The sequence below is a fragment of the Pelecanus crispus genome, chromosome 8 (assembly GCF_030463565.1).
Source record: "Pelecanus crispus isolate bPelCri1 chromosome 8, bPelCri1.pri, whole genome shotgun sequence".
Taxonomy (NCBI): Eukaryota; Metazoa; Chordata; class Aves; order Pelecaniformes; family Pelecanidae; genus Pelecanus; species Pelecanus crispus.
In genome coordinates this window covers 48,663,289-48,688,179 of record NC_134650.1, presented here as the reverse complement: position 1 = coordinate 48,688,179, position 24,891 = coordinate 48,663,289, and the positions used below count along the sequence as shown (strand labels likewise).

The window sequence follows — 24,891 nt, the reverse complement described above, 5'->3', positions numbered from 1 at the left end:
AGATCGGCGTTGCTTCCCTGCCAGGTTTGCGATCAGACACTTCTTGCCCATGCAGGACGATGTTCTTGGGATGCTCTCACATCACACAACACAGCCAGGACTAAATAGCCATGGATTTACAGCCATGCCTTCAATAACACAGCATGGCAATGAAAAAGGCTGAGGAGATTTGGGCTGGCTAAGGACTGCAGCAGATCAAAGCTCCCCAAACTGTATGCCCAGTGTCCGTACTTGAGCTATGATGGCAGCAGAGCAGGTGCAGCAGAGGTGGTAGCACAGTCTGCGGCCAGCAGCTGCAAACTTTGGCATTTCTCTACCAATCCCCTCAGCCCTCTACCACCCTTGCTTTTCACCGCTCGCATCTGGTCTTCTCCTTTGCAAGGATTCAACACCATTTCCAAGTGAATCACCACGGTGGCGAGCTGTGCTCCTCAGCTCCGAGCTGCCCTGCTTTGCCCTGCCATGGGACACCTGGGGCACCAGCCTGTTTGCGGCACAGATGAAGAGGGACGGCCTTGCTGGGCGCCATACGACTGTGGTTCTCAGCAGACAGCTGGGCACGTGGAGCTCACCCGTGCGGAGATGACCCCAGGCACCGTCCCTGACCCGGGAGCTGGGGGAGTGGTGGGACCCGGGGACCTCATTGACCCGCACTCACCAGGCTGCTTCCCCAGCTCCTCTGTGGCGGGGTTCCCATCTTTCTCTGGAGCGGCTGCTGGGAGAAACATGCTGCTGGGCATCATCACCTCAGGTGTTGTCACCTGGAGACAGGGAGGGAAGGATGTGGGGAGAAGAAAAACACAGGAAAATATTTTAAACATCTTCAGTGGCGAAATTAGACACCAGTATTGTAAAGTCAGACGCATCACTTTTCATAGCTCAGTGAAGACTCATGTTTATTAGACAAAGCTCACATCAGTCAAAAGTGTTTCTACAGTTACATTCTGGACATAATTAGCAGTGCACACTTGAAGAATAATCTTATTATTAATATTTTTCCTTTATGTAGAATTCAGACTTTGATCACTGACAATGTTTTGTCATGGGCTGTGAAACTTCTTGTGCAACCAATTAGGTAGGTAAGTTGAAAGGCCCACCTTAAGCTGCTGAAAACATAATAAGGCCCCTAATTAAATCATACCTCGTAAAGTACACTGTAATCTTGAACTAGGGAGCATTGCGGCACTGTTTTCAAAGTGTATCGATGCAGGAAAAGGAGGGGCATGAGAAAGAAAAGTACAAATAAGGAGAGAGGTGACAAAGGAAAGGAAAGACTAAAAAGACAGCAAATTGTCTGTGAAATGAAAAGCTTCTGGTAACCCCTTCCTTCCTCTGACTGATGTGTTCCCTTTGGCTCTCTTCAAGTGTTTGTCTAGCCCCTGCACCATCATAACCAGTGCAGTGCCTGAACACCAACATTTTTGAAGACCTGGAGAGTTTGCGTGCTTCAACTAGAGATGCTCTTTGAAAGCGTCACATGCATACGCTCATCTTTTTCTGGAAAACTGTTTCTTTGGGTGTATCTGGTCACACACAGAATGTACAAACTACCTTGCTAGCAGTTTGCCCGTGGCTGGCATCAGATGCAGGACAGTGAATACCCTTCTGAACATCCAGAGTCAATATCTCACACCACCTGAAAAGCTGCCCTGCAGCCCTTCTCCCCAGAGCAGAAACTGGAAAGACAGACCCACCACCGTCCATGCCGTACTCCAGCGCACGGCTGCCGGCACTGGTTAGATGCCTGTGGCAAGCGAACACACACCTCTACAGCTCTGAGCAGCTGCATGCTTCACCCTGCTGATGCTCAGGAAGCATTTCCCTCTCACCAGGGCTGTGGTACTTGAAGGAACAGAAACCACCACTGACTTGCAATGCTTGCAGTGCTTCCGCCCCCAGCCTCTGACTGCTGGGAAAGTGAGGCATAAATAAACGCTCCTAGGCAGGTATGTTTCCTAGCAAACCAAGTCTCTCCATCCTTCAGTCAGACACTAAGAGGGGATGTGAGCCTTGGATTTCAGAAGAGTGAGCGAGTGAGTCTGTTACCTGTGTGCAGTGTACCTCGCTTTCTGCAAAGCCAAGGACCACAAGGCTCCAACTGAACCGCATGAGGTATTAGCATATCTGTGGCGAAGCTGAAGGTAAACCTGTGGGCAGGACATGAAATCTTCCTTATCTACACACATGTCAAATCCAAGCAAACACAGACTAGACCTTGGCTTCGCTAAGTGAATGGAAGCAAAAAGAGTCCATGAAAAACCTCAGGAACAGATGTTCGCATACGAGTGGCTGCAGACATCCGAACCGCGCCAGGGAGGGATGCTGAGCTCCCGCCCTTTGCTGGGACGGCCGGCACGTGGAGGTGAGCGCTGGGTCCCACAGACGTCTGCAGGAAAGGCAGCTGATGCTGATAAATCACCAGGAGGGAAGCTGAGCACACCAAATTCATTCCACCTTTTACTCTCAGCGGGAGCATCTGATGGCTGTGGGTGGTGGGTCGGGAGACGTGAAAGGTCACTGGTTAATCCCGGTAGCTGGGCTCAGAGGAGGGGGACGAGCAGGGACGCCGAGGAGGGAAACCATCCCTCTCAGCTTTATCAGCAGGGAGACCGCTTTCCTAGGATCTTTAGGAATTATGAAAAATAAGTCATGAGAAATTAAAAAAAACCCCAACAGAGTAGAAAAAGAATAAAATTATCTAACACCTCAGCTGCACATCATTATAGAAAACTGTGGGCTTTTTATACGCATTACAGTAAGGCAGCCATCCCCACTACCACACTCAGTACGACGGATCAGTAATTGTTTTCATACACTTTAATTAGAAAAACTCAGATGGCTATGAATAATAATGGAAAAGAGAGACTTTTGCACTTGAAAGGTTGAAGTCAATCAAGTGTGAATGACGGCAAAAAAGAAAAAAAAAAGACACCAATTCATCAGGCCTCTGTTGTCTCGCCGCGTCTTTAATCATAATTCCTGATTGGGATTCAAGAAGGCAGTAAGCAGCGGTTCTTTGTCTGCCTTCACCTTCCGTCAATTAACTCTCCCCGAAATATAATCATCAACCTCACATGCTCCTCTGCATCTTAATCTGGGTCTCCAAACCAATAAGTCCTGCCCTATATGTGTTTAAGTAATTACCTTTATCTACCTGCATCTCCATAGCCACAGTTCTCACCCTACTTCTACCCCTCCCTCCACAATAAAAAAAAAAAAAAAGAGAAATGAGAAATGGGGGCAAGAAAAAAAAAAGGCTGTGGTACTAAATTGCTACAGATGCAAAAAGGCAAACAGAAAAAAGCTTGGAAGAAAGTGCAGGAAACTAGAAATTCTGGATATGGATGTAGGGCAATTGCAGGCACTCCAGACAGCAACACAGGGCTGGCCCTGGGAAGCAAAACCTTGAAAATAAGGCACTGGTCTTGCTTCAGCAACTGGACCCACTTTAGTCCTCTACGTGTTTAGCACCCTTCAGGCTTCTGCGGAAAGTGCCGCCCGTTTCCTGTGCCATTTTCCAGGGCAGGACTACTCTGTCTCTTCATCCCCACGGACCACCCCCAAACAGGTAGCAGAGAGAAAAACAGTGAAAACAGGCCGCATGTCTCAAATAATTTTGCATTTACACTGAATTCCAGACTGCCCATTTTGAACTATTTGTCCTTTTACACCGCAAACCCATCCGAGGATATACCATTTCCCTGTACGTGCAGAAAATGCCTCGCGCGTTGCGGCTGCTTTTAATGTAAACAAATAGTGCGAGTACCAAGGGGGCAGAAGGGTTAGTAGGCCACGGCCACCCGACAGATAAACAAGGAGCGGTGCTCTACGAGACAGCATTTTGTACTTCAGATGTATTTAAATGGCATTAACTGTTCTGGTGAGAGAGGAACGTGTTTATCTCCAGCACAGCCCGTGTTAGCGCGTGCGGTTGTTAAACGCCCTCCACCTCCCGCTCACCTGAGCAGGCAGCACCTGGCATCCATCCTCCGCTCTGCTCAATACCTCTACCTCCCTGCTTAAACCTCTCTTCAACACCGACTGCTTCTCAATGGCAACATGTCAGTCAACGTGAACTGTTATTAAAAAACCAACCCTACAGATGTAAGTCCGACAAATGTGATTTGTCTTTTCCCTTTCCTTCTTCTGTACATACTTGTTTCGCTCTGTCTAACATTAAACTGTATCCCCTCTGCAGCTGCAGCTGCGATCTTCTGGCCCACAAGCCACAGCAAAGCCTTCCAGCTGGGAGCCACCACTCTCTGTCACACCAGATCCACCTTCGCGCTGCGCGCGGCTCCCGGAGCGCCCGGCCCCCGGCTGCTCCTGTGTCCGAGGTCTCCTCTAGGTCGCTCTCCCAACGCTACCGCACAGAAGGCACACGGTCCCCTGGACGCGCGTCGCTCTTGACCCTTCTGTCCAAACGAAACCAGGGGGTGGGGAGGGATCGGCAGCTCACTCCTACACGCTCCTTCCGGCAGCCCAGCATTCGGATACCAATACATGGATCAGGTTCTGTCTGCCGGTACTTCAAGGACTAGAGTCAGTGTCTCCACGAAAACCCCTAAGGCTGGGGCAGGCACTCCGGGCGCACCCTTCGCTCCGACCATCCCGTCCCCATCCCTGTCCCGCTCGGTAGGGCAGGGAACTTGCTTGGGCAAAGAGCGAAGGAGGGCGAAGTTCGGGCCGGAGACTGTGGCAGCCCCTCCTGCGCCCCACTTTTTGAAACATCTTCCCTGTGGTCTGTATTGAAGATGGGAACGCCGTCCGGAGAACTTCCCTCTAGAGCAGACTGCAGAGAAGCCAATTATCTGCCTTAGAAGATGGGAAGTTGTTGGAACAAGCCTCTCTTCTTCCAAGGACCCTCCCTTTTGGATGAAATTCAGATCCCCTTAAGCAGATAAAATTTCTTTATGGTGACGAGATCCACTGGCATGCGTGGGCACCCCAATTTGATGGCCATTTCTACAGACAACGTGGTCTAGAGAATGACTGTTACAGAAAACCCAAGGGCTGACGCACCACGTCTCCTGCCTCCCTGCCCCACGAGTATCCTCAGCAGATCACACATGCCCTGACACCTACAGACCTGTCACCGCTCTGGAGAACAACCTGTGGGTCCTCTCCTCACCGGTGACAACCTACAGCAGTGACAAGCGTGGCTCCTGCCACTACCGGATCTACCAGATTTTTCAGATGATGAACTGCAGAGCCGCTTATCAGCATGGGCCGCAGGCTCAGAGCTGCAACACCCCTCCCGCGCTGGCCCTGGCAGCGTGACACAAGCATATTCTTGGCACGTCCAAAAAATTAATCTCGGATAGCGTGAATAGCAAGCTCCCCTTGCGCACTGGATCTGCCCGCTCTGACTTTCCTCCGGACCGAGTGACCGAACGTGTGGACAGTCTAAGCAGTTCCTCCGTAAATGCCCCCAAATGCTGAAATCGTGTGGCTTTGATAAGAAAATCTCTAGAAGGGGTCTGAGGAGATACATTACTATCCCTATGTCCATGCAACCAGGGGGAAATACACATGCAATGCAAGGTTCCCGAACCAGACAAAGGAGGTAATTTCCATTACAAAGAGAGAGAGAGGGTGCTGGAGTGAAAAGCTTCATTAGACTCAGAGAGGCAAAGCGATGGCAGTATACCAAGGTCACTTCTAATTTAGACCATCTAATTGGCAAACATGGCTCCAAATGGCTATCATCTCACAGGGCTCAGAATTAATGAAGCCCGATTATTTTCATTACCTTCATCCGAGATGGAGAATGAGACACAGAGTGAGAGGGAAAGGGGGGAGTGAGAGGGGGCGAGAAGGAGGGAGAGAGAAAAATTGAATGACAGCAGAAGGGAGAGAGCAATAAGAAAAGACAATAGAAAAGAGGGGGAAAATGTAAAGATAGCAAGAGGGCGAAGTGAGGGTGGCAGGGATGGGCAAGAATTACTCTTTAGAGAAAGGGAGAAAAGAAAAAGATGGAAGGACGGCTGGAAACACTGGGAAGACGCCCTAAACTGAGGAAGAGAAAACTGACAACAGAAATGACGGGAGAGGAATGTGCAGAGGGATAAAGCCGTCCGCAGGAGGAGGGAGAGCTCCCCGCTCCCGGAGGCTCTCGGGAAGCCGTCCCTTCTCCCGGCTTGAGCCCATCAGTCTTGTCAATCGACTGTGCAGGCGAACTGCACTTCACCCTCATTAAGGGGCTCTCTGCTGAAGCGGTGCAGGCCCAAGATTAGCAAAGAGGCTGTTGTGTGGAAAGATGGCGATCAGACCCGCTTAGAGCGGCTGAAACGCCACGTAAAATGAACGTGGCCGCATTCGTTCACCAGCCCCACGGAAGGGAAGCCGCAGGAGATGGGGGGGACGGCGGGAACCCCTGCCCCTGCCCCTGCCCATGGGGGCTTCCCTGGCCCCCGTGCCACGTGGGGACGCGGCGCGCGCTGCCCTCCGCCCAGCCCGTGGCTGCCGCCCTGCCAGCCCCCGTCCCAGTGCCCGGGCTGGCGGGGAGGACCCAGGTGTCCCGCGGGACAGCCAGCCCGGCTGCTCGCTGATATGAAAAGGAGGGGGCACGAAGCAGCCAGCTCTGAGATGCTGAGCACAAGCAAGCAGCCGTTACTATGGCAACAGACATATTAGACACTGCAGGTTCCTGAAAGGCGTCTGATAAGGTATTATTAACTGGAGCCTCCTCCAAACGCCGAGCGCAAAGACACTGTGTCGAAAGGGACCTGGCTCCCATTTACTGGACTGCAATTCCCTCGCGGTGGCACCAAGACCCAATTCACGCGTCAGACCGAGACGGGAATCTTAGCTAGAACGAGCAAAATTAGGAACGTTTGATGCTGCCACATTCTGCACAAGTCATACCACTTCTCAAAATATCTGTCATTTAATGCAAAAAAGAACCACCTTGTGAGCCACGTGCTCCTTGACTTGAAGCAGGAGAGGCAGTCTTCCTCGCCAGACATATCTCTGGGTACCAAAGGAAACCCAGGGCCAGTGGCAATTGCAAGGTGGAAAAACCAGAAAGAAGCAGGAGGGTGAGCTTCACGGCTAAGCCAGTCTCCACGGTCCCCAGCAGAAGTCCTGCACTCTGCAGCAGAAGGACAAGGCCCTGCTCCAGCACAGCAGCTCAAGGGACCGTCCTCCGCAGTACTGCGGTTGCTGTGGCCACGTCCCCTGCGGGGTGTCCCCGAGCTCCTTAACGAGTGGCTTCTGCCAGTCTCCCTGTATCCCGGCGGGCACACACCTGCTCAGGCCAGGAGGATGGACCAGCCCAACTGCACCCGTTCCAGATGGCATGTTCTGCCAACAGCCCAGCTCAGGAACGAACCATTTCAGATGCCCTTGGCAAACCGGTTACGCTTGCTGGCCTAAGAAAGGGGCTCAGCTTCTGCTCACTGCTCCTGTACGGTCAAAATGTCTTCCACCAATTTAGTTAGAAGCTAACAAGATTCGTTCAAGTCCTCCGAAGGTGTTTACACATGTAAGCACCACCAATCAAAACGGATGCAGGTTGCAGAGACCGAGGTCTGTGCGACAGGACAGCTCTCTGACCCAGGCGCACCAGTGGCCAGCCGAGCAGAGCTGTGCCCTGCTAGTGCCCGTGGGCACAGCCAGCTTCGCAGGCTTAGCGACCTGCCGGTGCTCTTTTTCCCCGCCTCTCTATATTTTGTTATTCAGAGAGTGCTGGGACCTGTCAGCCTGCCTGCATTTTTTAATGGGTTTTACGATGCGGCGCCTACTTGGGGCAGGCGTGGTTTTCACGGGCGGTCGGGAGCATTGGGCCAGCAGTGGCCGCCGCGAGCCTTCGCAGCCTGCCGGGGCGCGGGACGCACCTTCGGCTCCCGCGGAGCCCAGCGGGGCCAAGAGGGAGGGCAGAACAGCTGGGGAAGCAAAGGGGGAAGAGAAAAAGCATAAAGGTGTGTGAGAAGGAGCCACAGGAGACTGGAAGGGTGACAGAAAGAGAAGATGAGAGAACTGTAAAAGAAAAGCTGGGCGACGCTGCATGTGCTTGGCTCAGGTGATGTCACAGGAGGGGAGCTGATAAAGAACATGAGTATTACAACAAACACCGTAGTATTCGCCTCCATTGTCAGGATCTGGCAAAGAAGGGAGAAAACAAGCAGAAATGGGGTACAAGAAAAAAAAAATCACAAAGAGAAAGAACTGACAGGAATCAAAATAAACACTTATTTTGTATACTTGGCGACAAGTTCTTAAATGCAGACACAACCTTGCCTTGAAGATTATACCAAAGAAATAACGGTGTAGAAATCTGACAATACATCCCATTTGTGAATTTAGAAGGGTTTTTGAAAATATGCCTCATTAATTGTACCTGTATCTTAAACTGACACTAGCAAATGGAAAGGCGCACTCATGTGAAACCTATGAAAAGGGAATTCATGAAAGAAACATTCTGGGACTCAAAATGTTATTTACTGAAGCAAGTGCCTGAGCGCTGGGGTAAGCTTTTATGAGCATTTTTGTGCTGCGACAGCACATACAAGTCCTGCAGAAGAGGTGCAGCAGCTGCACACACGACCACGCGTACACCAGCAGCAGAGAGAGACTCCGGGTCAGCGGCTCTGGCGTAAAGCAAGCCAAAGCACAAACCCAGGTCTCACAAATGAGGACCTGAACGCTGCGCTGTTAATTTCCTACTTCTCACCAAGCACTGGCTCTCGTGTTAGATGAATTTCGATTCCTCGGAGATGGTGTTGGAGGAGAATTCCCATGCTAGGCGCTGACAGGGCAGAACAAGAGCCTGGTGCAAACACGTGTGTGCTGATACACAATTTGCCGTCTGAAGTTTCTGCTCCCCATCAGAATATTGCAATAGCAATCACAACCCATACACAGGCACAATGTCGTTTGACAAAAAGCTTGAGAAGCCGAGTTGTTGCAAATTTTGAGCTCTATGTGAAGACAGTTGACTTTATCTAGCGAACTTTCACTCCACACTTCAGTAGCTAACTTCCTACTTCAGAGAATTTTAACTGCCTATGCTTAAATTTTAATTTAAAACCAGACATTTCAATACATCTTAAAAACAGCACTTGAAACAGTAGCTCTAATATTCAACAATCCCGTAAGGGTTCCACCTCCATTGGGCCAACGGCAGCGTATCCCTTGCTTATTCAGGTTACCCTGAAAAAAGGGAATTGTTGCACAGCAAAAGCATTGTAATTTTGGATGGAGAGACTCCTCACAGAAGTAACAGATCCAACTTATCTCATACAACCACAACAATGATCCTCATTAAGTGAATGAAGCGCAGAACATGGGCAGCACAATAGGACTGTCTCCTCTCCACGAGATGAGACCACCAAGGGAAGTTACTCTATTGGTTCTTAAAATCATATTTTAAGCAGAAACCTGGTATCTAATTTCCTGTAATGTTACCTTAATCACCCTGGCTGTCCTTCTTGGGAAGTGCTCATCAACACATGAGCACTTTCTCTCTGCAACAGGAGCAGCACAGCACATCAGCTACTGCATCTCCCGGAAGCTTCTGTGCAAAATGCGATCCCGTGCAATGACCTCAGTAGTTAAAGGAAATCATATTTATTCTAATCTCTTCACAGGGAAATTACTCAACACCGCAACACTGCTGGTTTCCACAGTGCTCGAGCACGGAGAAGATACTCTCTGTAGACAAAACATGCAGGGATGGGAAAAACCTAAATGACAGAGCCCTGACAGATGAAGGAGCTGCCCACTACAGCAAAGGCAGCCCACGCAGGTCAGGCCATCCCTTTACTCTCCATCTCTGCTAGGAAGGCAGCAGACGTGCTTGACTACGCAGCCACTTACCGTCATGATGAGTTTCTCGACACAGTCAGGTGACACGCTGTGCAGATGGGTGAGGTGCAGCTGCAAATGGATCTTGTTGTTCAGCATGTCCTGGCAGAGTGGGCAGCGGAGCATGGGCTGCACTGAGTGCTGGGTCATGGCGTGCACCCGCAGTCGATTCACGTCTGTGTTACTGTACTTGCAATATGGACACTGATACATCTGCAGAGCAAGACAAATGAATCATGCAATTGTTACAGCTGCTGCTTTCCTCTTTCCTGACAGCTAGACTTTAATAATTCGATGCCTTCTCCTACCACCAGCTATCGCCTTTCATCCTCCTTCTCCTACTTTATTCTTTGCTTTTGGCACATATGAAACAAACTACCTGCTTGTAGATGCACAAAAGCTGGGTTCTTCTTCCTTACCTGCTCTGATTTGGTCTCCTCTGAAGTTTTTGACCATTTAAAGGAGAGAGGCGACTCAGAGCTGCTGGGAAACGATATTCGTTTAGAGGCTGCTGGAGGCTCTGTCAGCTCCTTCTCTGCCTGGCTGGCTGGTGCTGCAACAAAAAGAGACTTATATCAGGACATCCCCAAAGAGGCTTAAGCTGGACAACGACACTATTTCCATTTACTCTGCTGCTGTTTTTGAAACACATACCAAGGCATTGGAGGGGGATGAGTTTGTGGACTAACTTATGTGCTACAAAGCACGCCTGGCCAAAAAAAGCTCATTCTTGGTTCTCTTCTGTAGTAAGGGAACTCTGTCATTTATAGTTAGAAGCAGAGAAATCTCAGCTATCTCTGTGGGCTGCTCACAACCTGTTAGGCGCAGGAGAGTCTTGTCCTGTGTTTGTCAGACACACAAATGCTTGGCCAGACGTGAAGGCCAACGTGTCATCTCCATGAGCAGCTGGACCGACTCGACAAAGCAGAACTCATACTCCTAGCTCACCTAGGATGATTTTTGCACATGAATGCTCTGGAATACGTTTGCCTTGGAGATGGTTGGAAGCGGTGGCCGTCGACCCAAGTGACTTGCACTCTGTGCTGGAAGCAGGGGCACGCTGCCGGGACGGCACGGGCCAGCTCAGGCCGTGTGCCTCAGGGAAGAGCATTTGAGGGCACTTCCCAGCAAGCGGTCCCACCAAAGGCACAATGGCAGACCAGCAGCACGACCCAGCCTACAGCCCCACACTGCAACCAGCCGAGGAAAGGCGATTTTCTATCAGCAAAACAGAAAAAGGCAAATGAGCCCAGAAGTCAACAGCAAAACACTCTGCAAGTTGAGGCACGCCGAGACGCACATCCCTGACCTTTACCCCTCCCCCGAACCCTGGCAGCCTGCAGTACATAATTTGTGGGACATCTATTATTTAAAAACTGTAAGGACAAGTATATTATACACAGCCCCCGTCTCCTCCTCCCCGAACACACATTCATAACAGTACTTTAATCTGTCTCGAATCGACTTCAAACCCATTTCGCCCTTAATGGGAGTTATTCATTTTCACTTGAAAGGTAATATATGACAGCTGGATATTTAATATGATGGATCGGCTGCCGATTAACAAGGCACTGTAGCATTCTTAGACCGGTCCCCCCATACTCTTCCCCTTGTCTCTTATTCTCTTTGCGAACCCGCTGGTATCCGCTCCTTGTTTCAGAAGATGCCATCAGAGTAAGATCCAGGTAAACTGCTTCCTTCTCAAAGATCCTTCCATTCACTGACACGAGCGATATTTCAAAAGGTACCACATCACAGTAAGAAATACAATCCCCATTTCTAACCGCCTTCCCTGCCAAACCCCACCTCGAAGCGTTCAGCTAAATGGAGGCAAAATAACTTCAAAGGAGAAGGAAAATCGGTATTGCAACAGATTACAATACTGCCAGAGGCAGGCAGGGATCAGAAGAGCTCTGGTGCTACTAAATTTCTCCTGGTAGACTTGGCCACACCAAAGCCTGTTTAGAAGCGATTTCCCTCCCCGTAGCGCTGCCCTGCCGCACGCCTGCGATTCCAGCCCTGGCTGGTTATACAGCCCCCATGCACAGATGTAAAGTCCGGGCTGTATCTGAAAGCAAAACCACAGGACCCCACTGTGCTGCCAACTCCATCAAAATGTCCAAACCTGGAGTTTCTTTGTGTAACCAAGTCTGCGGTGTCAGCGCCAACTTACGGACACCAACGCAGATCCCGCTGTGCCCCCTGCGCACAACGATGGGCTGCTTCTCGGGTCGGTGTGCTGGCTGAACCCGAGACTCTCCCTGGGGTTCAGAACTGGAAAGTCATTCGAGATGGCTACAGGGCCAAAGCTACTTACTTAGCCTTGCTTACTGCCTACTAATAAAATGCGCTTGGAGCATGAGAAACGGCACCACCCTGGACCCACCTGCGGTCCCTCCCGGTGGGTTTGGGGAGGCAGAGACCACCACCGAGAACCAGCACCGTGGTGGGCAGAGGATGACCCTGCCTTAAAATGCCCTGCCCGAGCCTTGTGTGATGTGAGTGGCCCTGGTAAGGAGGCTAATTGCTGTTGACATCGTCCACTCTTCGGTGTGACCTCGGACACCAACGCATCAGCCCCAATCAGGCAGTCAGGCGTTGGGACCAGCATCTGGAGACCCCAGGTCTGCCAGCACGGTCATGCGCCCATGCGAGCTCTGCTCCAGCCCTGCACTGGGCTGGGACGACAACGCCAGCCATGACTTTGGGTCCCCTTAGACTTCTCTGCCCTGGACGGCAATTGTGCCTCCTGTGTGGTCCGGGCAGGGTCTCTCCAGGCTCTGTATCTGTCAGCTGGTGCTTCAAACCTTTGGGTGTCATCTGCTCTGCAAAACTACCAACAAGCGCTGCCACGAGCCGTGCTGGCACCGCCAGCCTGCAAGAGGGGCAGGGGACGTGAGGGAGGAAAAGGGATGACTGGAGAAACTTCTGCTCATGGATATGGGTCACCTTTCCAAATAAAGGATGGTGTTTTAGCAACAGAGTGAGAACCATGAAATACCTACAGAATTGCATTAATAAACGCAGGTGAACTCTGGGCACTTACAAAACCCCTGGTGTCCCCACCAGCGGTGGGATCTGCCCCGGCACAGCGAGGCACGAGGAGCTCGGGGAGCCCCTGGTCCTCACCCTCTGCCACCGACTTCACTGTGCACTGCTTCTAGCAGCTCACCGATGTGACGTTTTCAGATGCAGTGACTCAATTCAGCAACCCGACTGTCGACCACCCCGCAGCTGCTGAACACTAGCTGTAACCTCTGGAGTCACGACAGGTACTTTCTTATTTCCCTTCTACTGGGAAGCAGCCTGCTTAAAATTAGGGAAAAGTAAAAGGTGATTAAAATCTACTTTTACTTACCATCTCCAAAGTGCCCAATTTCATCAAAGGCACTTGATCCAACTCATAACTTTAATCCTTCAAAACCAGAATTATGAATAATTGTCCAGACCCCAGAATAACTGGTTTGTGGCAAAGTTCTGAAAAAACGCATACCATACTGAATATTTTTTCTACGTATTATTTTTTGAGTTGACAGCTCAAGGGGGAATTTTAACACTGAGACCGAAGTTTATTGTTGATAAACAGCCAAACACACAGTGTGACACATTCAGTCCACATCACAGATCAGAGGAATTAAGAACTCTCTTCTGCCTGGAGAAATGAGGACACGCAGCTCAGCGCCTGCCTGCAGAGCTCTCCAGCAGCAGCGTGGGACCTTCGCGTCTGTGCGGAGCGGACGGGACAAAAGGTCCTCGGTCAAAAATATCAAAAGTGCCTTGGCCCTGAACGGCAGCTCGGCACCGGAGAAGGTGGAGCACAACGCTTGCGCCCTAACCACGTCCAAGACCATGCTCTAGAGGTACAGGCCTTGCAGAAAATGAAACGGAATCTGGGTCTAAAGTATGATGTACGACTGTGAATCAATTAGTATTTTTATTATTTTGACTCTTCAAAACTGTGTTTCTCAACAAATGTACCCGAAAACCAAGTGCAATGGGACGATGCTGCTGCAGGCATGCTGGCCCGCCACAGCACTTCTCGGAGACCTACTGTCTTCTTGCTCTTCCTTGGCAGCTTCTGCTTTTCAGAGGAGGAGGAGAAATCCTCCCAGGTGATATTTCAGAGGTGAGACGGGACGCTTCCTCGGAAGTGGGGATCCTTTCCTTTGCTAAGTCCAGAGGCGAAACCGGCACGGGTCCCCAAAGCTGCTGCTCTCCATCCTGGTGGGAAGGGAGTCGCCACCCCCGCCTCCCAGCCATCAGGTTCTTTTAGCTAAAGTACCACTGACAGCCCCTTCATCTAAACTTCCATCTCCCAACCCAGCAACATAATGGAGAAGCCAATTAAATGATTATTAATTCATGCTGCTTTCCGTAAGCCAGAGGTTCTCATCTCCCTGCATTCCGTAAACCAGCTTGCCACTTGCCCTAGAAATTTACAGTGGGGTTTCTGCTATCTCCATTGATTTAAGGAACAACACCCTCCCCGCCCCCAGCCTACTGAAAAAAATCCCTTCCTACTAAGCTCAGCAGCCAGCCTGGGAAAAAGTTTTCAGTGGGACCAGGGAACTGTGTTTCCACTGCCCGATGGAAAACAAAATTCCATATTTGGTGGTGCCTCCCTCCTCAAACCTTCCGACGTTTTCTTGGAGCAGTTACTCAGCATCACGAGCCCTCGGACCGGGGCGACCTGCCTGCCGTGCCGCACAGCCCCGCGGTGGGAACGCCCCGGCAGCAGCCCTCACCCTGCGCAGGGCTCGCGAGGAGGATCCTTGTAACGCCTGTGGTTTCCCTCCCAAAATCCTGAGACCGCAGCAGGCTGTTTTATCTGTTTTCATGCTCATGCAGCCTTCACCACGGGTGATGGGCAAGGCCAGGCCCTGTAGTCCAGACCTACCTGCGCAGCGCCATCGAATCGTTGAGGTTGGAGAAGCCCTGTAAGATCATCCAGTCCAACCATGAACCTACACTACCAAGTCCACACTAAACCAGTCAAGGGTAGACTAGTCCGAACCATGTCCCCAAGTGCCACCTCTGCCCGTTTTTTGGGCGCTTCCAGCAGCTCAGGAGCCCAGAATAACGGCGCACAAAGTTTCGGTCCCGGCCTCTCTGGCAGACAGCTGCTACCCTGCAGAAACGCACGATTTGTATTAACACAGCAAGAACAACTCTGAGGAGGTAACTCCGCTGAGAGACTGCGGTGACACGAAAGCAGCCGGAGCCGCGCTCAGGCCTCCCCGAAAGGCGCCCGGGCGCACAACACCGCTACAGCGCTGCCCGTCTGCTGCCTCCTGCCTTAATAACGTAGGGTTGAATGTTTCTTTCTGCAACGCTGTTTACATTCCTTACTCCCTGAAGGCACCGTTCCTTCTAATAAGATGTTGTACCCAGACTAACAGGCCCGTATATTGCCTGTTGCTCTACAGTATTTTTTTCAACTCTGTATTTGATAAATAACGTGATTGCATGATAGACAGAAGTAAATACACAGAGATTTGCAAGCACACTTTTGTACCCAGACCTTTCTTGCTGCCTTTCACAAACGTGGCCCTGAAAATGGTCAAATAATTTGTTTTTCTAATGCTGTGTCATACCTTCCAGCCTGCAGTGAGTATGAACAGCTGAATTACTATTAAATATTCATATTACAGTACCCAGAAGCCCCGGCCGCCACCAGACTTTTCTGCCACGCTCTGTACAAACACAGAGCACCCAGAAAACGTCACGGAGAGACGCCAGGCAGCACAAGGGGCATGTGGAGGCAGCGCTTTGCTTGCCATCACGAGCACCACGGACCTTCCCTGCAGCCCTGCAGATCAGCTCGACCCCCGTCGGCTCCCGCCGGAGGCCCTGGGACCGGCCGGCAGCCGCACTGCTCCCGGCGCAGTGCTCTAACGCGGCGCCGCGCTGCGAACCGAGAGCGAAGGCACCGTGGCGGGGAGAGAACGACCCGTGCTGGGGTGAGAGACACCGGAGCAACGGCGCAAAGTCACGGATCAGTCCCAAAGGTTACAAGAATCCCGACTCCGAGCCAGGGAGCAGGAGAGTCGGTGAGCGACGCGGCCGTAGGTGGCCCTGCCACGCCGGCACGCTGGGACGAGGGTCCAGGAGCTCACAGGCACGTACGTGGCAGCGACTGCAGCAGAAGCTGACCTTGGCACACGAGTAGCAAAACGCTCCGGCAAACGTACCCGAAAGGAAAGGCCGGGACCGAAGCCGGGATGCTTCCCTGCTCTGGGAGCAACAGCTCCCTCTTTGCCCCTCTGAATTAAACCGAGACCTGTGCTGGGCAGGAGGAAAGACGGGGCACGTAGAAAATCATCCCACCTTGCGCCCAGCATGACCCGTGTTTGCGGAGCAGGACCCTAAGGAGCTGCACCTTTTCTTCCAGCAACGGCGTCTAAGACTGTATCCTTAGAACTGTGGGAAATCCTGAGGTTTTATTAAATTACAAAGTGGCTGAAAGGAAACAAGCAATAATCTTTTATATTTACCTATTTCATATGGTTCTTGAGCCAGCTATCAATCTGTGTGACTATTACTGTCAATTCAATTGAATAAATATTTCAACTAACGTACCTCTGAGAGTCCATATCAACTAATTTATTAAATCAATGTCTTGAGCTTGGGAGATCATCTAAACAACAGTAATTCTGCTAACTCCTTAAAACCAGCAAGAAGGGATCCCCACCACCGCCGGGCAGCACACAGCTACCTGGCAAGCAGAAACTACCGGAGAAGAAAGAGCGAACATGGAGAGCGGAGATAGCAGAGACGGCAGAGACCCACTCGTCGAAGAACATGCGTGAAAAGTATCTGAAAACAAAGCAGCCGTCGGACAGGCCCCGCTGCAGCACAGCAGCTTCGGACACCAGCGAAGCAATTCACCCGCAGTGCCACCGAGACGGCCCCTCTGCGCTCCCGGAGCTCCCAGAGAGCAGGGACTGGCGCACGGGCGGGTTTAGTATGCGTTACCACTGCTGGGGAGGGAGCAACCGGGTTTTACCGGGGTGAACATGACACGCACGTGCTGTGCTTCCAAGATCAGCGAGGGGCAAAGGCAGCCGAGAGCTGGCAGGGAGCCGTGCGGGCAGGGAGCCGTGCAGAACCATGCGGGCAGGGAGCCGTGCGGGCAGGGAGCCGTGCGGGCAGGGAGCTGTGGGGCAGGAGCCGTGCGGGCAGGGAGCCGTGCGGGCAGGGAGCTGTGCAGAACCGTGCGGGCAGGGAGCCGTGCGGGCAGGGAGCCGTGCGGGCAGGGAGCCGTGCGGGCAGGGAGCTGTGCAGAACCGTGCGGGCAGGGAGCTGTGCGGGCAGGGAGCTGTGCGGGCAGGGAGCTGTGCAGAACCGTGCGGGCAGGGAGCTGTGCGGGCAGGGAGCTGTGCGGGCAGGGAGCCGTGCAGAACCGTGCGGGCAGGGAGCTGTGCGGGCAGGGAGCCGTGCGGGCAGGGAGCTGTGCGGGCAGGGAGCTGTGCGGGCAGGGAGCCGTGCAGGCAGGGAGCCGTGCAGAACCGTGCGGGCAGGGAGCTGTGGGGCAGGAGCCGTGCGGGCAGGGAGCTGTGCGGGCAGGGAGCCGTGCGGGCAGGGAGCTGTGCGGGCAGGGAGCCGTGCGGGCAGGGAGCCGTGCAGAACCGTGCGGGCAGGGAGCTGTGCGGGCAGGGAGCCGTGCGGGCAGGGAGTTGTGGGGCAGGAGCCGTGCGGGCAGGGAGCTGTGCGGGCAGGGAGCCGTGCAGAACCGTGCGGGCAGGGAGGGCTGGCGCCAGTCTGGGGGCGTGCAGGACCATTTCTCCCAGCTAGACCTCAACAATTGTTCCACTTGGGCCAGATCGGTAATTTTGCTGCTTTTCATTTTTTAAGTAGCCATACTTCGCTAGGTATAAACAGAAAAATAAAGTTCAAAAAGAGCCATAGAAACGATCAAGCTGACCAAGGCCCTGTCAAAGGCCCTGTGCACGTGGCTGTGCTCCGCAGCGCAGCGAGCCAGCGCTGGGCGAGCCCGGCAGAGCCAGGCCAGCACGCCGCGCAGCGGGCGACCGGGGATGCTCCGGGGCTCCCCAGTGAGCCGTGGCATGGAGGCACCCGGCCCGGCTGTTTTCCCGGCACCTGGGAGCCTTTTGTGCTCCGTAGATCCTCAGGAAAACAGCACAATTACAGCCAGCCTTCCCATCCCCTCTCCTAGGTTTCCTTCTCGCAGAAGCCAGCGTTGAGAGCCGCTCCATCGCGCCCCTCGTCCCCTTCCTCCCAGCCCACTCTCGCCCTCGTCTTCGCTCTGGTCCACGGAATATCCCAGCCGTTAAGTGCTCAACAAACGCCATATATTAAAAAAAACAGAAAAAAGCGGCAGCGGGGGGAGGGGCAGTAATAGATTTCCGTCAGGATGTGCCTGACCTGTTTTTTTCAATTTCAGTAATTAGAAAGGCAGTGGGCCTGTAGGAATTATTCATAAACTGCAGGAGCTGTGCAGTATACATTTATGTTAAACATGTCAAATCCGATTGAAATCATGCCTGCCAGCACCATACTCCATAAACACACTTTTCTGCAACAATTTCCCAGCTCTCGGCAGCCCATTAATACCTCCTTTAATAGCAATCTACCATGGATTTGAATCAGGGACGCTCCATTGCACTAATTGCTCTGTGTTAGGTGAGCATCATGGATTAAAAAAAAAAAAAAAAAAAAAAATCATTAAAAAAAATAAAAGCCCTTCAGGCTAGTCCTCTAGAAATATTTCGTTTCAATCTATATTTTAAGTAGAGTTTGTTTCTTGTTTTTGTGGAAAAAAATCTGATATTCTCTATCTATACAACCGACAGTGCATTAAGAAAGTCTCGTTCATAGCTGGGTCACTGCAGATGAAGTGCTTCTCTCTAGTCAGAAAATACAGACAAGCCCCACCCCACATCTCAAAAGTCTCGTACTGATCTACTCTGGTCTGAGGCTTTAGCTGGGAACCAATGTGTTGCATATTAATCATTTACATCCTGCCTTAAAAACGGAGTCGGGAATAGCCATGATTTCGTTCCTCCTTGCTGCTTTGCTTGTGATGAATCTCACGTTAGTCATGATGAGAGAATTCCTAAAGCGCAGCCATCAGGCCAAGAGCATCTCCCTTCTCCAGCACGGAGGCGGACGGCTCTGGAGCAGAAAGGGAAAAAGGCAGGGCAGGGGCAGCTCCGGGGCGAGGGGGCTGCACCCAGCGGCGCTTGGGAGCTGCTTAATCCCACTGCCGGAGAGAGGGGAAAAAGAGACGGCAAACAGGTCCTGTCTAGAGACAGGGACCGCCAGCCCTTGCCTCGCCACGCGCACTTCTGGCGTCACACAGCAGCCCTAGTGCCTGTGAAGCACCGCCGCCCGTTAGGAGTTGAGGGGAACAGAGGCAGCGTGAGCACTGCTGAAAGCAGACGGCACCGCTGCTTTCCAGCAATCTTTTAGGAACCACAAAGATGTATGAGAAAATCAAGGTAAAATGAATCCTTATTTGGGATGGAGTTTTCCACATGTATAGTTTAATGGAAAGTATTAACTAAAAAAATGCTTCTGCTTAATATTATTCTGTTTTAGTATAAATAAAAACCCAAATTGATAAATTTACTTTGCGGCTGAGACATTTTGACAAATTTATAACGAAGCAGAGAGGTTTTTCCTTTCAGCGCTGACACCGGTGCAGCCTGCCACGTGCGGCCACGCGTACCACGGAGCAGTCAAACAACCCTGACTCATCACTCGCGCGTCCGTGCGGAGGGAGCTTGGCAGACATACTCGACATTTCGTTAGAGATCTCACAAATCTTTAAGAAAGTGGAAGAAATAATCACCCAGTGCGCAGTTAAGAAACTGAGGCACAAAAGGTGAGTGAATTGCTAAGGAACGTAATGATCAAATTGCAGCATGATGAACAGAAAACAGGTCTATCAACCTCCACTTCAACACACTATTTATTGGCTTTGAGCCTGCACTTCTTGCTCACCTATCTCCCACTTTCACAGAATTGCAGGGCTCAGAGGCACCTCCGAAGGTCAGCCGGTCCATCCAAAGCAGGATAAACTGTGCCTCCTTCATTCCTGACAGCAGCTTGTCTCATCTTTTTGAAAGATCTCTGAGGAACCTTCCCAGAAAATCTACTCCAGTGCTTCACAAGCGGTACCAGGAGAATTTTTTTTTATTTATTATCTAACCTCAATCTTCTTCCCTTCAATTTAAGCCCATTACTTTTTGTTGTCTATATCCTGAACATGGAGAACAAATTATTTCCTTCCTTTCAGAAGCATTTTATGCACACGAAGACTTATCTTGTCCTCCCCTTTGGTCTTCTCTTTGTGGGTCAAATAAGTCTGTTCATTCCGTTTTCTCCTCACAGCTGACACCATGCAGACCATGCTTTCTTCTGGGCTGTTCGTGCTGTTTGGGCTTTCTGAAATTGCTCCTCATCTTTCTTAACACCCCAAGCTCAGAAATGGACACAACCTTCCAGAGGAAGCTTTCCAGCACTGCAGAAACGCACCCATTCCATAGTATTTTCACCTACACCGTAAAGCTTGAGCTTCGTTTTGAGACTCCTGAAAAGCAGCATCAAAAGTCCTCCTAAGGAGAAGATACGAGATACCGACTGCAAACAAGACCTTCTTCACACAGAAGGAAATTGGGTCGTGTTGACGTGATTTGTTCTTGACAAATCCATGTCGACTGTTACTCGTCTCATTATCTTCCTGTCAGTACTTACAAACAGTTGTTTGGTCAATTCCCAGGAAAATCTGGGGCAAATGGAGCTGGCAGGTGTGCGGTTCCCCAGCTACTCCTTCAGTCAAAGATAAGCACCCCGTCTGTCCCCTCGCGGTACCTCCGTTTTCTGTACACTCACAAGAGAGAGCAGCTGGCAGGTCAGGGTGCTTCAGTCACTTCCTCAAAACAGCCAGGTATGAAGCAGCAGGTCACGGATGCGCCGACATTCAGCCTAACTAAACCCTTTGCAGCCTGCTCCTTCACAGCTGGAGGATGAGCTCTCCCCACAGTGCCGCCGACACGGGCTGCTCTGGTCTCTCACGCAGTCGGTCTGTTTAGTGAAGACGAATGCAAAGAAGGCTTTATGCTCTTCAGCTTTCTTGACATCATGGTTGATAGCCTTCCCACTGAGCTGGGCTGAGCTGCAGATGAGCTCTTTTCTTGCAGTCTGCTCTTACAGCAAGCGAGGGCTTCCTCGATACTGCCCGTTTCCCTCCCTGGTTACACCTCAGTTTGTACCGTGGCGTTCTGATATTCCTGTACATGCGGACACTGCTCTTCTGTGGTTGTCATGAATAACCTCACCTAGTTTCTATTCCTTTCCATATCTGAGGTCCAGAAGGACACGGCAACATAGCCATGTTCCTCAAGGGAGCTTGAAAGCGGAAACAGTACAAGACCGAGATGTGGTACCTGTTTTGCATATCCACTGTACATAAACAGCAGGTAACATTTTTTTTGTTGTTTTAAAGTTCAGAGGTAATGTTGTTAATGTTTGAAAGCAGGACCTGAATTCAACAACAGGTTGAATGCATACAAGCATACATCTTGCTGAGGCTGTACTCTTCAGCCTTGCACTGGCTCTGGACAAGGCTTGTCCAGAGCTCTGTGGGCTTACGTACATAGTCTGCGGTTTCCTTTGTGTGTTTTCCTTTGAAGATTCAACGAAGCTGTCCATTTCTTATCTGCTGTTTGACTGACATACACCAAAAATGGGTTAGGAATTTTACCGGCAGGATGAAGAAATAAAGCCACCCAAATTTAGAGTTTCTAGATAGTAAAGGGTTTAAAAAGTAGGTTCTTCATTTTTCCTTGCACAGTTTAACACATAAAAATAATCTTTTCACATAGATCAGCTTTTGTAAGTGGTTCAGGTTTGGACAAAGGACCCTACTTACCCTTTAAGAGATTTGGTAAATATCCAATACTTACATCTTTTCTGTGACACTTCATGAAGTGTGCTTTTACTTAGGATCACACAATCCCACACAACCAGAGACTAAAAATCACCTACAGCCAAACAAAATCTGCGTCTCTGGGTTGAAGAATGGGTCTGTGATGGGAAATGACATACAGAGCAACCTCAGCGACTGCAGTCTAGACCGAGAACATGAGCTTCAACAAGCATTAAAGCACAGCCTGCCTTCTTCACCAGCTTGGCCACACATCTTCCAATGGTGGAGATTGGGGTGAAAGACCAGATTTGATCCTTTTGAAGACTGTGTAGGCCAAAATACCTCTTTGGCTGTGGCTCACTAAGAGGCAACCGCAAACATGGCAGGAGAAGGCTGCCTGGAAGAAGGGTCTCTGTGCAGACTGAGAGAGGCATCAAACCAAGCAACCATACGTCTGCAAACTGACTAGACTACCGTGCAGAAACAGAAACGGGGAGTCAGAACTGCTCCGTCCTGAGTCAAGGGAAATGAGTACCGCCTCCAGAGTCTCCATGTCCACACCTACGCTGAAGCGGTCAGCAAGCGCCAGCTGAGGAGGGGAATGGCCCTCTCCAGAGGAGGACAACCTTGCAGCTGCTTTCTGCTCAAAGGCAAGGAATATTTAAAAGATTCCTCCCACTCACCTCTGCAAGACAGCAACCATCTTCTGGGAAAGACAGAGTAACCTAATACCTTCATAATTAACCCATCTAAGGATTGTGCAAAGAGAAACCTTTCTGATTCCACTGCAACAACGTACGTGTTGTTGTGCATCTGCAGTTTCTGTTTCAGGATGTCATAGCTCCAGCAGACAGTGAGCAGTTAACAGAGCACAAGCACAGGGTCTGCCTCTCTACTCTGCCTTTCTGCGTCAAAATCTTGCTACCAGAGCCAGGACCATGATCAAAAAGCAGGCTAACAGTCTCTCAAGTCTTAACAACATAGGGTGGAGTTTCACGATATGCCTAATCCACCCTAAGTGCTGGCTGCTGCAGGAAGGGGCAGTCCCCTCCTCCCCTCCCAGCTGCGATTCCTGCTGCCCAGGCAGGTCCAGCACCATGAGCACAGAGGAGCTCTGACCCACTGCCCCAGCACAAGCCCGGCGCTGGGAGCAGGGATGCATGACCGACCACGGCTCAAACTACGCGAGTGTGTCACGAAGCTACGCCAAAAGACTTCACAGAGGGTGACACTTATGTCGTGCTGACAGTGCTGTGTGGCACGGTCATTTAAGGAAAGAGTTTTGCAGACTGCTGCTCTGCAACTTCCCACTTCTGTTTCCTGGATTTAAAGAAAAAGAGGGACCAAAACCCACCTGTCCATTTACTCTGGTCCTTGTCCCCTCCACTCTCTTGCTCCTTGGCAGGCTCTTCAGCATCCCCGGCTGTTTCATTGGGCCCTTCCACATCTTCAATGGATTCTTCTGAAACAAGAGAAGCAGAAAGTGTAACATAAACATGAAAGTCAAAACAGAAGAGCAAGTAACTGCTGTTGAGCAACAGAGCAACAGCCAACGCTGAAGCACCAGTGTTGAGCGGCAAATATCATTGTCACTCAGCGTTCTCCCAATGACTACCTGCTAGCTGGTCAAGAGAGGAACTACAGAGGAAAAAAGTGAGAGATGACGACGAAATGAAGAATCTCACCTACTTCTACCACTTACAGCTACTGACGTCCCCTGTAGTGTAATGTATGGTAAAACATTTGCCTGGTATGAGAACGTTCTACCCAACCACGCCATGGATTAGAGAAGTGTCAGGGACTGACCGGAGCCTCCAGCACCTTCAGCCTCAGCCTTCCTCCTCATCCCCATCTCAAGCTCTTCGGACTGAATGGCACTGCGTGGTACTGACCCCAGTCACCAAGACCCCCAAGTTCACCGCAGAACCACCACTGCTCATTTCTGCTCAGACAAAGCAAGGAGCAGCGCTGTCTTCTGCAGACACAGCCCTGACACAAGGCACAGGAAGAAGCTGCTGGGGGTCCTGCTTTCACCCCAGTCACGGGAAGAGTTTGAGCACACGGGCAGTATCATACAGGTGCAAAAGCATGAAGGAGAAAAATACTCAGTGAAGTGAAGCGCTGAAAGCTCAGAACAAAAAAGTGCCACTGCCCCACCCGTTAACCACAGCACCGGTGTGCCGAGGCCGGTGGCACGGAGCGTGTCGACATGGCGCGGTGCAGCTCCGCGCAGAGGCCCCCTCGTCAGGTGGGACACTGGCAGCGAGATAGCTGCAGCTGCCAGACCTCTTACACCAGGGCGTAACAGCTACATTATCATCTAATATCTTGGGTATTTATGTATAATGCGTGCAGCTCGACAGCTACCATATAATTGACGGGGGCTACATCAACACTGGGAAGAAAGGGTACTTTTAAGCCATTATATCCTCTTTTAGGCAGGATAGTTCATAATTTTAACTCGCATTATCTGGTCATGGTAAATCCTAGGCTATCCTGAGGTTTTATCTGAACCACCTAACCAGTTAAAGCACCACCCCCCATCCTCCCCCTAACAAAGACAGGGCTAGAAATCAGGATTAAAAATATAGATTAGGAGATTGCAGATACTCAGCAGTGCCCTTTGAGAATGTGACAGCTTAAATCAGGGAGGAACTTCTAAAAGCATCCAGAGATCAGCACTGATATTAAAGTGGAAGCACTGTGATTTATTCTCTACCCCTCTTTCACTCTTTTAAAAGCTGGAAACTCTTGAGAGCTGCAGGGATCCCAGTGGTCTCTGCCTGGGAAAACAGGACCCCAGAGAAAGAGGTGCGACGGGTGGCATTGCGAGGCAAAGGCACCTAACACGTGGGAAGACGCGAATCACTGACGCGGGGGTGAGAGGAGCAGCCTGCCTTGCGAGCCGAGCGGTCAAGTTTGCTGGAGAGAAGGGCTGTGAACGCAGCAGCTGGATTCACGTTTCAGAAATTAAAATTCCAAAATTTTTCCCACCCTGGGGAAAAAACAACAAACCACCCCCAGCCCCCAAACCACCTTGCTGCCTCTGAAACGCTGCTGTGCAGGGCAAGGCAGCCAGCAGACTTTAGCCGGTTCGATTAAAAACCTTCATTAAGGGGTTTCTGTTATTTTATTCAAATCGTCATTTTAACCCCTCCCTGGACACCCAGCTTGCTCTGTCGCTCAGGCGC

General features: G+C 51.0%; 1 protein-coding gene across 1 annotated transcript in view; it reads right to left on the bottom strand.

Annotated features, from left to right (window-relative positions):
* The window catches only part of ZFHX3 (zinc finger homeobox 3), a 113,088-nt gene that overhangs the window by 12,654 nt on the left and 75,543 nt on the right, over window positions 1–24,891 (bottom strand). Inside the window, exons 4-8 of the mRNA XM_075715384.1 lie at window positions 23,088–23,162; window positions 14,051–14,056; window positions 10,227–10,360; window positions 9,820–10,020; window positions 659–761 (exon numbers count right to left, since the gene is read on the bottom strand). Coding sequence (XP_075571499.1) covers window positions 659–761; window positions 9,820–10,020; window positions 10,227–10,360; window positions 14,051–14,056; window positions 23,088–23,162 — 519 coding nt within the window. The remainder of the gene's footprint in view (window positions 1–658; window positions 762–9,819; window positions 10,021–10,226; window positions 10,361–14,050; window positions 14,057–23,087; window positions 23,163–24,891) is intronic.